At 42.0% G+C, this 15,827-nt stretch overlaps 2 protein-coding genes across 5 annotated transcripts in view; both read left to right on the forward strand.

Moving 5' to 3' along the window:
* The first annotated feature begins 7,613 nt into the window (after positions 1-7,613).
* CTXN2 (cortexin 2) lies at positions 7,614-12,834 on the forward strand. The gene is made up of 2 exons (XM_058811682.1): positions 7,614-7,841; positions 12,432-12,834. The coding sequence occupies exon 2, from the start codon at positions 12,489-12,491 to the stop codon at positions 12,732-12,734; it is 246 nt and encodes an 81-aa protein (XP_058667665.1). The 5' UTR covers positions 7,614-7,841; positions 12,432-12,488; the 3' UTR covers positions 12,735-12,834.
* A 2,058-nt stretch (positions 12,835-14,892) lies between these two features.
* The window catches only part of SLC12A1 (solute carrier family 12 member 1), a 44,132-nt gene continuing 43,197 nt past the window's right edge, over positions 14,893-15,827 (forward strand). For 3 of the 4 annotated variants that reach the window (XM_058811748.1, XM_058811751.1, XM_058811749.1), the window contains exon 1: positions 14,893-14,953. The gene's annotated coding sequence lies outside the window, so the exon portion shown is untranslated. Of the gene's footprint in view, positions 15,103-15,827 lie in introns of all 4 variants that reach the window. The other variant, XM_058811750.1, reaches the window with a different exon arrangement.

Genomic DNA, 15,827 nt, shown 5'->3' on the forward strand with positions numbered 1-15,827 from the left:
CCATGCTATGATACTCCAGGCCCTTGATCAGCTGCCCTTCTCTGGATTTACTTCCACACCTAAATGTCCTTCTTGCTGTGAAGGGCCCAAAACTGGGCACAGGATTCATTGTGCAACCTTGCCAGTGTGGGTAGAGGGGGATGCTCTAGTCCTGCTGGTCACACCATTTCTGATTAAAAATATCTTGCATGGTCTTTTTCCAAACATTTCAGTACCCTTCTACATTAATAAGATCTCCACATTCATCGTGAACTGAAGGCACCTGAATTCTGAAGGATTTGGACACAAAATCAACCTTTAACCTGTGTTGAGACAGCTCAGACTAAATATAGAATCATAGCATATGCTGAGTGGGAAGGGACTCATCAGGATCATCCAGTCCAACTCCTGGCCCTGCACAAAACTCCCCAAGAGTCACACCATGTGCCCTAGAGCATTGTCCAAACTCCTCTGGAACTCTCTCAGGCATGGTGCTGTGACCACTTCACCAGGGAGGCTGTTCCAGTGCTCAGCCACCCTCTGGGTGAAAAACCTTCTCTTCTCCTGATCTAACCTAAACCTCTCCTGACTCAGCTTTGTGTTGTTTCCTCAGGTCCTGTCACTGCTCACCAGAGAGAAGAGATCAGTAGCTGCACTTCTGCTTGCCCTTGTGACAATGTCAAAGATCCCAATGAGGTCTCCCCTCTGTCTCCTCCAGGCTGACCATGTGACCTCAGTCACTCCTCATAAGACCTCCAGACACTCCACCATCTTTGCTGCCTCCTTTGGACACTCTCTAATAAGTAATATTTTTAAAAGAAGAAGAAAAGCATTTATCATTTGGACAAAGTTTAATCATTTTACTAACCACAAGTACAAAAGCATTTCTAAAGTGGGAACCAAATATTATATAAGTATATATCATATAAGGAAAGCCATTCACTCCTCTACAATGAATTTAGATTGGTGGCTTTTGGATAATGTGGCTTTTGGAAGTAAACTCCTTATGAACTGCTGGGACTCTCTTGTCTGTCCTCATGACTGTCATAGCAGCTGTAGGCAACATGTCAGATTTTGGAGAAAGCACTCAAAGCTACTGCAAAACATCCAGTAACCTCCATTCCAGGTGAAGGTAGAAAGGCATGTCCAGAGGTCTGGTAAGAGATGTAATTCTGTTCACATATTAACCATAATTAGATAAATATCTTGGTATTTGTGATAATGATCACTGCTGGAATATTTAATGTTTACTTGATATTGCTGTCATTACATTTTACAGCTCTCACTTCTTTGGGATGAAGGGGAGTAATTCCCATGTTCAGGTTACCAGCCCCTCTGTTTGATTGTGCTTTGCACAGAGCATCTCAGGTGTTGGAATCTCCACTCCCTAAAGCAGCATTATGGCACCAAGCACTGAATTCCTGTGCTGATGGGCCTGTGGATGTAACAGGAGTTGCTCAGTTTCTAACACACAGTTTGCCACTTGTTCTGAATAATCTCCTGGCTGTTTCAATTGCTGCCTCCCAGGTTTGTATGCCTTTTGGGCCCGTGGGTCTGGCTGAGGTGAAGTCAGTTTTCCCCAGAGCAGCCCTCAGTGCTGTGCTCTGCACTGGCAGCTGGAAAGGAGTTGGTAACACGTTGGTGTTTGCTGGGGCAGTATCACAGCTGTGTCTCCAACATTGCCCTCTCACCTGTGGGCTGAGGGTGTGCAAGATCTTGGGGCAGGACATAGCCAGGACAGCTCACCCAAACTATCCAAAGGGATATTCCACACCATATGACATCTGCACAGCAACAAAAGCCAAGAAAAAGGAGATGAAATGGTGGGGACAGAGGGCATTTGTTATGATATTTGTCTTGCAGAGCAACTGCTGTGTGTACTGCTTCCCAGGAGGTGGCTGGACACTGCCTGCTGATGAGAAACAGAGAAAATCTATTTTGCTTGGCTTCCATATGCAGTCTTTGCTTTATTCAACTGCCTTTATGTTGATCCATGAGTTTTTTCCATCTTGTTTTCTCCCATCCCATCCTGCTAGAGCAACTTGGTGGGCATCTGTTGGCCAGCCAAGATTGACCCAGCACAGCCCAGAGTGCATGGTTTTGTACCAGTAAACTGTTGTCACACAATGGGTTTTGCAGCAAATACTCAGAACTGCACAATCCATACACATCCCAGGATGAAGAGGTGTTCTGTATTAAGGCTGCACTGGGGCAAAGTGTGGCTAAAAGCCTGGAGGAGTTATGGTGGCTTTGCCCTGTCTCCCTAACGCCACAACTCCAATTTAGAGCATTCTGTTCAGCTCAATTGCCTGTGTCAGGATTTTTATGGGAGTCTTGCCTCCTATTCTACAAGTCTCACACACAATCACTCAGTATTTCTGTCTACAAAGAACAATCATAAAAATGGGAGAATAATGCCACAAAGAGCTGTTAGGGACCTGACAGGGGTGAACTGGAATTAAAAAGTAGAATTTCTTTGGTCTACAAAACTGTGTTGAAAAATATTTAAGTTTTTTCCCTAGGAAAACTCGAGTATAAAATGATTGAAATAATTATTATTTTTTAAAATCTACTTACCATAGTTAAGTGAAAAAAATGAACCATTGTCTTTCCATGCCATTTCCTGTGCTGAGAAAGTTTCCTTTGTTACACACTACTGGTCCCTCCTGAGAATATTGTTAAATCATCTTTTGATATACAGTCTTCCAACATCTCTTCTGCCACTGTTCATGTTCTTAGAGAAGACATTTTAATGAGAAATGTTCCCATTAAAAGGGGATCCTTCATTTAGTATAACACTGTTACAAGTGTTCTTAATCTCCTGTCCTAACAAATTCCTCTTATCATCCCCTAACATAAATAGTGTTTCACACTTATAGGTAGGGTGTATGGCATACTGGCTGTACAGTCTTGGCAAGCACAGAGTTGACAGCACTAATTTACACACAGAGTTGAGGATAATGGAATATTATTCATGTTCTTGCATATATATGTAAATATAAGCAACTGTAAAGGAACTACTATTGAAAATGTCTTGTACAAGTAGTTACTGAGGTAAAATAATTATGTGTATTTTAAGTATCAGCATTCTTTTCAAAACAGTAACTCTCCAGTTAATTCAAGTGTCAAGTCCTCAGTAACAAACAAGGCATAGCATCCAATATGCTAATGAACAAATATGTATCATCATCCTTTTAGAAAGGACCACTTTAATTCATCTTTTGTTTATCTCAATTTTTTTTTTAAATTTTGTTTCTAAATTTTGTTTCTGGATAAATCATGATCAAAAGCAGTTCATCAATACTTTTATCAGGTAGAACTTGTGAAAAAAACTCTATGTTCCTGAAAGTCAGTTTGTATGGAACTTCATAAAATGGGAACTTGGAGTCTCAGACCTTTCAAATCCATTTGACTTTTTTCTTGTAAATTACTGTTTTCAGTTGTCACCTATATGAGAGAGAGCAGAGCAACCTGCATGGTGGATATGTCACACAATTTTTCTTCTTCTGTTTGCCATGGTACCTAAACATGCCTAGCATTTTTTAGACCCTGTCCCTTCTCCAGGAAGCCCCAAGTACAGCTGAAGAAGGACTCCTTTAGCAATGTATTTGCTTTGTAAATATTTTTACTTTCATACCTTATCTAAAGATTCCTCTTTGCAGAGACACAAGTATTTCCAGACCAGTCTGCACTGCCTAAGGCTGCACCCAACCTACACTGCTTTACTTTGTGCTAAAAAAAAATAAAATTTTTTATTTAACCCTACTCTGCAACTGGCACCCTCTTTTGCATACTTATAGTGGACCTATAGTAAAACAAATACTATTTCCCCCAAAGGCTCTCTTTGCATTTAAGCATTATCTTTCTGGGCAGAGAAACAGCATGGTATCAGTCACACAGGAGACCTGCCCTACTTGATCTGCAGGGATCTAACTTCCTTGTCCCCCATGGCAGGCCTACATCTCCCTAAGTCTCATAAAATTTTTCTTCAGTGTTGCGCAGCCTTGACCACAGCTTGAGTCTCAATATTAATCACCCATTTTTTATCCCTAAAAGGCTGCATAGGACCAGATTTTGATAGCACTTTTACTGTTCCTACATGGAAACAATTCACATTACCCCTCTTCCCCCAGACATTACTCTAGCTGCTGAATTATGAAAGAAAAAACTGAGCAACCTGCTTTTGTGTTGGTCCTTCTTCCACTGTCAGGGTGAGTGCCCCGAACATACCCACCACCTCTGCCTTTCAAGTGAGGCAGCAAACACCTCCGTGCTGCAGGTCTGGAGGGAACTCACCCTTCCCTTTGCCCTGTCCCAGCTGGCCGGGGTGGAGAGCTGGAGCCTCCTCATGGACGAACTCTCCCGTCCCACCCACACAAGGTGGCACTGTTGGTTTTCACTGTAGTCGTGCACTCTTCCACCTTCCCCAACACTGGCACTGACTGGATTCAAATGGGATGATTTTCAACCTTCTTCTGAATCCCTACACTTTTCCTAATTGAAATGGACCTAGTCAGACGTTTAACATGGGGAGACTGCTCTGTAGGACTTGTTTTTCAGCCCCATTCCCAGCAGTCACCAAAGCAGTGCCCTACAGACCCACGGGGCCGGAGACTCTGTGTTGCTGGTAAAGTCAGAGTCTAATAAAAGTACAAATAGAGATTTGAACAAGAACAAATAGAGATTCAGACCTTTTAAGACTATGTAAAAAAACCATGGTAGAATAGATATTTATTCTTTTAAAAATGCTAAATACCTTGAATTAAATTACATTAAATAATTCCAAGTTGCAACTGTGATCAATACATAAATTAATATATAATCCACCTGCTTTTGCTGTGTGCTTATATTACTGCTTTTATCTCCCTTATATACTATTGCTTCCTGATTATGCATATTCTCAAAAAACTTGCTTAAATTTGCTTGGGAGGGGAGTTTCAACTTGATCCATTTTTTCTGTGCACAATATTCTTCCTTGATTCTACCCACTTCAGCCCATTTAAAATTTCTAGCAATTGAAGGGAGAGTTTGCTTGCAAATGAACATGCAAAGAGCTGTTTAAAGCTAAGCTGAAAAGCAAGTTACAAGGGAGTTAGTTATCCCTCAAAACAGTTACATTTTCTTGACACCTACACCACTCAAGTGATCCTTAAACTTTAAAAGTATTGACCATATTGACCAGCTAATAGCTCTAAGACTTCCACATTGCCTTTCACTCACTGGCACCCACTTGGCTTTAAGTGTCTTGCCCAACCTTAGATTAGGCCAGTTGAATTTGCCAACTCAACATAACAAATTACTAGATCATTATGAAAATCTCTATTTGTGATCAAGGGCTCTCCTTTGAGGAAACACAGCACTCCCTAAATAAGGATCAAATCAACAGCAAATATGATTGAAGTCAGATAAAAGTGAGAGTAACTGTCAGTTGAACACAAAAGATGGATCCTGATAAAGAAATTGAAAGCAAAGAGTAATGAATGCTCCCTTTATCCATATATCCAGAATGATTCACATACACTGCTACCCATTTGCCTTACCAAAAAATCTTCTCCCATGCAAAAGAAAAACTTGTGAATTTCAAATGAAAAAGAAATTAAATGTAGAAAAATATTGTTATCCCATCACTTTTCAATTTTAAAATACACCATCTTGAACAGAAAAACAGTGCTACTTGTCTGTTGACAACTGGTAGATGAAGGAGACTCATGCCCTACTGCTGGCTGCCAGTTTCTTTTCCAGTTTCAATTCCAGAGTGGATCTTCAATATTTAAAGTCAGAAGTCTTCAGAATAGAACGTGAGTGTCAGATTCCTAGAAATAAACACACAATTTCAGCAACTTCTGCCAAGCCAGAGTACAAGAGGGACAATTATTTCAGTGTTAAAAAAAAATTATTCAAGTTCAATCCTCTAAGAATAACAAGACAAAAGGATAATGTATCAATAAGGAGTAATATCCCACAAGTAAACCTTTTCCAGGAAAATGGTAGTGAAAGGCCCAGCATCCATGCCTAAATTCTGGCAGAAGAGGCAAGAAGCACCCCCTCAGAATGTGTTTCTATTGTCAATGCTGTCCCTCATTCCCAGCCACAACACTCAGAGTGGTCCTGGCTACTCCCCAAGTCATATTTCCAATAAGGTTCTCCAAGTATATTAAAACTCAGCAATTATTATGAATCCCTGGATTTCTGTCACTCTCCCTGAATTATACTAGGTTGAGGAGGCACTCTGAAATTCTGAGATCTTCTATTTGCTCCCAAAATTTCAAACTACAGCTTTCAGTCTAGTGAGAGACCTTCATGGGGCCTCCAAGCAAATCAGGGACAGGGCTAAAAAAGAAAACTAGAGCTTGTTAGGAACAGTAGGGGCTCTATATACATATTCAGAAAGCACAATCTTATACTATTTAAAACTATCTATTTATAAAGTCTTCATGGATCTTTAAATATGAGAGGCACTTCAAAAATTAGCTTGATTTACAGACATTGTTTATCACATGACTAATCATGCAGCATCAGAAAATCAAACCAATAACCATTAGCAAGTACATAGTTAACTATCAGTTTAACCATTAGTTTTAACAGCAGGAGAAAGCTGTATTTTGACTCAGTGCTTGGAAGTTCACTGCAGTCACAGCAGAGGAATCAGGCATTAAAATGACAGGCAAGGCAAAACCCTTTTTTCCCCCAGATCGTTTCAAGAAGAAGGCTTAACCTACCATAGTGTTATTGCATATAGCAAGAAACATGAGGAGTTTTTGAAATTATTTTCCATAGAACCAAATCTGCTAGTAGGTCTACAGCAGTCCCATAAGTCTCATGATGCATGACAGTGTGATACAGTCCTGTGTCACTGACCCACGTGCATCCCTGCAGGGGCGTATTCACCCTGGTGATTTACTCATATGGAATCACTATCATTTGAAACAGATTTGTGATTTATTAATGCGATATATACACATCCAGCTTTGGGAAAATGAATCTTCTTTCCTAATCCAACTTAAACACCTGCTGTTGTGGTAAATAGAAACGTGTCTAATACACAACCAGCATCAGCTAAACGCGGCTAATGAAAGGATATAAAGCGAGCTCTATGCTTTAATCGCTATTACTATTAGAGCTGCTGGGAGGACCCGAGGCCACACTGCGGGCACAGCCTAAGAGGCTTTCGGCTCAGCACGGCGCACTCAGCCCAGCGTGTGACGCCCTGCGCGCTGCTTCAGGGCGAGCAGCGGCCCCGCCGCGCCCAGCGCGGCTCCACAGGTCCCGCTCGGCGCCGGCGGCGGGGCTGCGCCTCTCGGCGGTACCGGGGCCGGCAGGGATGCAGCCCCTCCTGCGGGTACCGCAGCCCCGTTCTCCAGCACTGCAGAGACCACCCGGCCCTCGAGGCCCCGGTGCCCGGCCTGGGCGGCGGCAGCGGAGCGGAGGAGGGAGGGCTGCTCCCGCCGCGCTCCGCAGCGGCCCCGGCCCGGCCCTTACCGATGCACCGCACGTAGTGTTTTGCAGGAAGTTTCCACGCTCCTGGGTTTAATCCGTGAAAAGCGGGGCTGGAGAGGAGCGCGGCTGAATAGCGATGGAAAGGGGCGGGCGAAGAGGTGGAGGAGGAGGCGGTAGCACCAGCGGCCGTGTTTAATTTTTTAATTAGGGCGGTTTGAGCATCTCCCGGCGGGGTCGCATCGCCGGGCGGCGAGGGGAGCCCGGGCGAGCTGCCCCCGCCGCCCGGGAGCGGGGCACCCGGGACCCCCCCGTGCCCCGAGCCGTCGGGACTCCAGCCTGGACTTTGCAGAGCCGGCGCGGCGGGCCGGAGGCGCGGCCAGCTCCGCGCTCCGCCACCATGGGCAGCGCGGGCGCGCAGGACAAGGGTTCGTAGCGGGCGGCGCGGCGGGGCCGGCGGGCGGGGCGCGGGGCTGACCTTGCGGGGCCGCCCGGCCCGGCCCGGCCCGGCCGCACTCCGGCGGGGCAGGAGGGACGGAGGGAGGCGGCGGGGGGAGCAGGGCAGGGTAAGCGCCGAAATCTGCCTTCCCCCGGGGCAGAGGGGCCGCTGAAAGCGAAGGCTGGGCGCGCCATCCATCCTACAGCAACAATTACTTTGCAGGTGCTCGGTCTGTCTCAGCCTGCATCCCCGGGGAAGCAGGCAACACTTTTCCACATTCCCAAGTTAAGGATGATGCTAGTAAACGTTTCATTTTCCTGCATCTCTATGTTACTCAAATCTAGACCACGTATATGAATTCACAGCACAGAAGCTCTCATCAAATGAAGAATCCAGGCTCATATATTTGCTACAGATAAAATCTCATTCTGGCAATTCATTCCCTGTCGGAAGGCTGGAAGTGTCACAGCTCGGCTGCTGCTTCTTTGCAGCGGAATGCTGTTTATGTGGAAAAGTGTTGCTTGCACCCAGACATGCTGCAAAAACACTGTGTGGGGCTCTCTTTGCAGAGCTGCAAGCCATGCCTTCATTTGCTGAGCATCCATGCCATGGCCTTCCTACCTTCACCTCCCTGAATGTCCCAGAACCCATACCCTGAAGATACAATGCTCTCCCCAGCAATTTAGAGAATACAGGCATGCAGTGAGCACATGAGTATGACAAGTCAGCTGTGTGGTCACAGTGCTCCTTTTGCAGCATTTCTGCACGTGTTATTAACTCAGGTAGCTCAGACTCTTCAGAGAATTTCATATTCATGCTGATTTATATTTCTAGTCTATTTTATAGGACTTGTTAATTGTTAATACTAATTTTTTCTTACCACCTTCTATGACCAATTTCTGTAATAGCATTTCTGGAATACAGTTTTGTTTCCCTGAACAGATAGCTAAGGGCAAATGAGGTGCTTCCAAAGCTCCCAGAGAATGCTTGTTTATATGTCCCTTTCCAAGTTAGGTCTGCTGTTATTCAAGCACAAGCTCAGGACTGAAGCTATTCAAAGTACTTTCAGAATAACCACATCCATGAACAAGCAAGCAGTTGGGCTGTAGACATCCAAGAAGAGAACAGATGGCCACTAATGTGGTCAATTTTGTTCCAAACTGTCATTTAGGAAGTGAGTTTTTAGGCACCTGAGGCTTAGTCATGCCAAGAGGATGAATATTCCCAGCTTGAGATGGTGTAAAGATACCAGTTTCCTGAGTACTGAGCCACTAGCAAAAAATCCTGTAGGGGGTTCTGTGAGAGAAGGACTGAAACCCAGAACCCCGGGATGATTATCCTGGTTATTTTCTTGATCTTCTCAAGTCTCTGTAAACCTGAGAGTAAAGGCTAGGTCCGGAAAAAATGACACCCTGTCACCCCAAACCACCAAATAGCTGAGGCTGGGATCTTCACACCAAACACTGGTAGAATTGAGGTGGTGATTCTGCTAGAATAAGAATTTCAACATCTTCCTTCAGCTGCCTCACAATACACAGTGCCCATGGTGTTTCCCTTCATCCCCCCATAGGTGCAGCCAGCACCCCCAGCTCATACCTGTTTTTCTCAGCTCAGTATTAAGCTGTTTTCCTCATTCCTATTTTCTTGAGGATTCTGATTGTTTCTTCTGGCCTCAGAAGGACTTCCAGTGGCCTTTTATTTCACAGCAGGATGTTAAGGAGCTTTTCTTTTTGCCAGTGTCTATATGGGTAATGAATCAAAGGAGGAGAAGAATTCTCACCTGTAAAAAAAGATCAAGCTCTGTCTAGGGCTAGCCCCCACAAAATGGCTTTGCAGATTATAAATGATACAATGCCTGTCCCCACGATGCTGTCCTAAAGGCTATCTTGGAGGATTTTGGGATCCAGGCCAGGTTAGTTAGCATTCAGAGTCTTCTGACTCAGGACTTTGACAGATACACTGCAGCAAATGAAAAGGTGTCTGACTGACTGGGAGAGGACATCTAACCTGTGTGCAGCACTGAAATGTGAAAGCAACAAAAGGTACTCAAGGTGCCACGGGTTTGGGGATAAATAATTTGAACAAAATTTCCTGTGAACTTTAGGGCTTCAATTACAGTTTCTGAAATTCAGGACAAGGAACAGAAGAACACAAAGCTGCACATTAGAGTTTCCCAGAACCAATCCCCCCCCAGGCAAAATACACAGTTTTCTCATGCAGCTTTTTCAGGCAAACTATTGTTAAATAAGACTAAGATATCAATTTCTCCACATTTCAGCATCAATCAAGCTTTGCACAGAGATTTGTCCCATAATGTCTCCTGACAAGCACATAATGTACAAACAAATCTCATCTAATTCCAGTGTGTAAGCTGCAAAATTACTAGGACTGGAAGTCATATTCTTGGAAAATTACTTTGTGGTGAAGTAATGTTATGTCAAACACAAACCTATTTGTCTGGACTCAGCTCAAATTCAGGGTTCTCCATGGCCAGCCTACCACTGACGTTCTTCTCAACATTTTTCAAGAGAGCAACTGGGATTTTTGGGTCTAGCTTTTCCAACCAGTGACTAGGTATAATTTTCCTGTATAAGCCTTTTTAATTTTTATAACCCATTACTCTAGAACTTTTGGAAAGTATTTTTTTTCCTTGACTGGCTTTTGCTCAAATCAACTGACTTCTAACATAAATTTGTGGTATTGAACTTTCTGTAATTTTTTTTTTCTGCAGAAGGTCAAATTAATTAGAAAAATTGGAAGTATGCCAAATGAAAATTCATATAACAGGTGGGCTTTACCTATGATGTATTTTCAGAAAATAAATATTGGTTGTTGACATTTCTAATTCCTATAGGCTGGATCTGGATCTTGCTTCCAGCTTAACAGGAATTGAAACAGCATGACTCAAAGAGCAGAATATAATTCAAAACAAGGAAAGATCTCATACAAAGGTCTACAGAATAAACAGAACATTGGTTGTTATGCTCTGGTAAATTTGTAAAGATTGACAGGAAACATTTAATACCTACTATACTGAGCTTTATTGGAAAAAAAAAAAAAAGACATACTTGTGTTTTGCCCTTTTGCTCTTTGTTCTAAAATTTTTGTTCTTTAGGATAGCAGTCAAAAAACCCACAAATTTTGAAGTGAGAAAGGAGACACCAAACAAGATAAAAGTTCTGTCCATTTCTGTCTGCTCAGGAATACCAAAAGTTATTTTTACTTTTTCTGCTGTTTTTACCTGTAGGCTGACTCAGAGTATGGCTCCTCTCAGCCATGGCTGCAGTACAGAGCACAGACACTGGAACTCCCTTTAACCTGGCTGAGCAGTGCAGGCACCTGAAGCAGTGTAGCCATGGCAGCACAGAGCTCTGAGTGGCCTAATTACTCTGCCAAGAAATAAATGGATACTGGCAATTCCCTGGGGAAAAAGAGGTTGAATTGTTAATAAAAAGAGTTTCCCCTGAGGCACATTCGTTAAATAGGTGTTAGCAAGAGCCAGAATGCCTCCAGTTCTAACCGTACAATAAAAATGTCTTTGTCCTTTGGCGCTTTTGATGTCCCGGCCTTCCAATTCTCCCACTGTCTACAGATACAAAAGAAAGATGTGATTGCAATATCCGATGGAAAACGTGAAATAAAGCAAATTATCCTCACCCCCAACTAAAATCTATAGGTAAAATCACCTTAAAAAGACAAATACAGGAAGTTTCTCCTTTCTGGAAACATGCAGAGCTCTCCTGGCAGCAGTGGGGTGGAGTTGCCTGAGCATCCTGCTTCTCTAGGACACATGTCAGGGTCAGCCCCCGAGGAGCAGGAGCACATCTCCTGTTTACTGTGCCTGTGAAAATGGCGGGGTATGTATGGGGAAGACCAAGGAGAAGAAACAAATGAAAGCAAGATTTAGGGGAAGGGAATTTAATTCTGTTATCTCTTCTTCCACCAATCTTTACTCATACACAAGAATGGACGGGTATAGAGAAAGGTGAAGGGATTTTAGCAATCTGCTCACTTTCTTAAAAGCTCAAAATACACCCAGCATTTTTTTCTGAAACTGGACCCCAAGATTTCAGACTGTGCACACACAGTCTTTTATTTCACAAGTTGGATCTATCTATGTAGACTCTGAGCTAAATCAAATGAGTAAAATCCACACTATTTAGCTGAAATTGCCTTGGAGGTCAATGCAAGTTTAACTAGTTTAAGCACACAGATGTAAAGCCATTTCAGGAAGCATACTGGCTTTCTGCATGTGGAGACCTTAGAGAGTTTTGCCAAATCACAATCTGTAGACTTGTGCCCAGTCTGACAAAATGCTGTTTGCAACAACTGAAATTTCTGTTTTGAGGAGACAGAAAGCAGGAAAATTGTGAGTCTGCTGTCTCAAAACAGAGGCCAGTAAGTGAATGGTGTGTAGAGGCTAATAGTTGCAATTTTATCACATTAATTTATATGTGAAAAAACAACAGGACACTTCTAAAATCCAAGCTGGTTTTCATTTTCAAATGTTCATATGTTACAGCTCAGATGCATGCACCCCATTTAGAGCAAACCATACTGATTTGATATTTCTATGCAGGCAAAGAAGCAATAGAGGTGAAAATCCCACAGAGCCACCAGGATGTGATGCCCAAGGATGAGCAGTAATTACTGCAGCAACACTTCAGCCAGCATGAGTGTCAATGAAATGTCTGCCTTCCCTCTGACTTTAGAACAAAAAACTGGCTTTGCCTTTGTGGGGATTTTGTGTGTTTTCTTGGGACTTCTAATTATCAGATGCTTCAAAATCTTGCTAGACCCCTACAGCAGTATGCCTTCTTCCACGTGGGAAGATGAAGTTGAGGGGTTGGATAAAGGAACATTTGAATATGCTCTTGCATGAAAACTCACAGAATATCCTGCCTTAAATTTGATGTTGATTTCATTTTGGAAACCAACTGTTGTTACATTTGTTATACATACCTGCATTTTGGAGATATGTTGTTGGCATCCATTTTGTTAAATAAATATTTGTTGCAACTCAAAAGGTACTTCATGTTGCTTTTATTTGATCAACAGTGGGATGGTAGATAAAAAATGGCTAACAGCAAAAAAATACCAAAAAATCACTAGAAAGTTACCATGGCCAGTATTTAAAGGATCAGATGAAATCTGGCTCTTCAGAGGAGGATCTCACGTCTACTGTGTCTCATGACAGGCTGAAGAAAAAGACAGGCTCATGAATGGTGAATGTTTAAGTGGTAGCCCCCTGCCCTCCTCATTCAACACAATTTTCTGAAACTCAGTGTCTGTACATGTACATTGAGGATACAAAAGTGGAGGACAGCAAATGGTTGTGGCTTAGATGAGGTGCCTGTCCATGTTTGTATTCCACTTGGTTATGGAATATGATTCACTTTAAAGCGGAACTTAAACTGTCTGGTTAACAGCTCCCAGCAGTAATTACACCATCCTGGCAAGGCCAAAGCAGACACAATCATGCTGGTTACCCATTTTTACCCAGCCCTCAAGGAGGGATGGGGTCCAGAGCTCTGTACACTCCAGCACTCTCCACAGCTGCTTCTCCTCCTTGTGCTCCAGCAGTTGTGCACAGTGTATGATCCGGACTGTTACTGATGAACTGGTCATGGGAGATCCTATCAAAGCAGAAGTGGAAGAGCAAAAGCAGAGATTCAAATCTGGATATTCAAGGTCACCCTCATACACACAGCTGTTTAGCAAGTGTGACAGTACTTGACAGAAATTCAATTCCGTTTTTAAGAAGGCTGGCGTTAGAATTTTAGGCACTGTCACTTTTACTAAACAGATCTGTTTGCAATAAGGAGCTAAGACAAGGAGATCAGTTACAGCAGTTGTTTTCTTTTTCCTGTATTCTGAAAAATACATGTTATTCCTTTTGCCCTATATCCTAGGCAGAGGCAGACAGTGGAACAGCAGAGCTCAAGTGCCATTTGGAACATAAAATACTCGATTGTACAGAGAAGGACATTAATCTCCTGTCTGAAAAATACAAGAGATGAACAGCCAATATTAATCTACACTGGTCCATTTAAATTACAAAACATAAACAATTTTTTGAATGTAAGGGCTTTCAACTGCTTCAGATTATACACAAGAAAAAATTCCAGACCCTCAGAGACTCAGTATATTGCATTTATCCTAGTTAATTTAGCCACAAAATCCAAGGTAGATATCAGTACAATGATTCATGTGATCTGTTATTGTTGGATAGGATCATCCACTGCAGAGACCTGACACTGCCATTCTTTTTATGTACATCTAATCAGCACAGCTGAGCCCTGGGCTGTCAGGTTAGAGTGCTGAAGGTACTTAAGCTATCTGGGTTAAATATAGTTCAGTTATCTCTAAACTACACAGCAAACACTGCAAACATATCCAAAGAACCCCAATATTGTCTTATTATTTTTGTTCTTGACTCAATCTATTGCTGGAAGCAAATTATCTAATACCCTTCTAATCACAAAGCTTCATAATTTCCTGCCTGCTCTTTTCTTCATTCCAAAAAGACTAGGAAGTCAGCCTTCCCAGACACAATACAGAGAACATAATTTTTCAAAGGCTTATTGAACATACAGAGTAAAACTTTAAATAGGGTCAGGAGTAAATGGTTTAAAACTGCATGTAGGACAAGAGGACCCCAAAAGTATGATCACACTGACTTCACTGAATCTTCTGCATAAGCACTGAGCAGATCCTGTCCTAATTCCTGTTATCTGCATGACTATATATGCAGGACTGAAAGATAGAGTATGATCTGTGCAGAATCAGGCATAGTGGGGAGGGAAATGGAGATAACAAAAGTATTTTCAGGCCCCCTCAGAAATTTCGCAATGCCATAAACCCAGTAATTGTAATGGATAGGTACATTTGCTGGTTAAAAGTTAACAAGCTAGAATGCCTTTCTAAAGCACCATCTAGAAATGTTTTGAAAGAGAGGGATTGGATGGCCTACTCAGTATATTAAACAGGAGAAAAATCTGGCCAATAAGGCAGAGTCTGCAATGCCTCAAAGAGAGGGTCACACTATATGCATGAATAAAAGAGGCAGATTGTCCTTCCCTAAAAACACAGGATTGCATGGTAAGTTGAATTACCCTGAATAAGGTAGACTTGATTATATATGCATAATGCTGGAAAACTAAACACAAAGTTAATGACAAATAACAGTTCAGAGCTCTCTGGAAATACATTGTGAAAACCTAAGTATTATTTTCAAGAACAGCAGAAAGGTAAGAGATTTTACTTTTCCTAGCAAAACAATAATATGGTAATAAGACAATGAAATGACAGAATCATTTTACTTGGTAGCAAATGTTTCATTGTCATCAAAGAATCAGAATTTCATTTAGTCACAGAGATGGAAACAAATATTTTCACTGATCTCAGTGACAGAGGATTTGTCTTTGCTCCTTCATGCCTGAAGATGACACACTTCCTTGCAACTTTAAAAGGCTGAAGGAAGGAGAATACTATGATCATAAATGTGTAATAATAATAATAACAACAATAACAATACAAAGCCAGTAGAAGTAAAATAAACTAAATAAATGTAATATGTTGCTGTGAGGCTTATACAACATTAAGTAGGAAAACTAACATAAATATGAGGAGTGACAAAGTGGAGTCTTAGCAGAGAGGTGACAGCAGAATATTACCTATAGCTGATGGAAGAAATAAGAAAATATGCTTTAGCTGTAACTCATACTGAAGATGGAAGATATCTGATTATCAGCTGTTCAAATTATAATTTGGATATGTGATTTTAGAGAAAATTTACGGTGCTAAGCTATAAATATTGATGTTGTATTTTATCTTTCTGTGCCAAAGGTCCAAGTCATTGAGAAATTTAAATTGAAAAATTCTTACCAGTTCATCTAGTCCAACCTCTTGCAAAAATATGGAACTTTAAAAAAATGTCTGCAATGGGCCTATTTATCCAGATTTTCAGGTCATA

The sequence above is a fragment of the Ammospiza caudacuta genome, chromosome 10 (assembly GCF_027887145.1).
Source record: "Ammospiza caudacuta isolate bAmmCau1 chromosome 10, bAmmCau1.pri, whole genome shotgun sequence".
Taxonomy (NCBI): Eukaryota; Metazoa; Chordata; class Aves; order Passeriformes; family Passerellidae; genus Ammospiza; species Ammospiza caudacuta.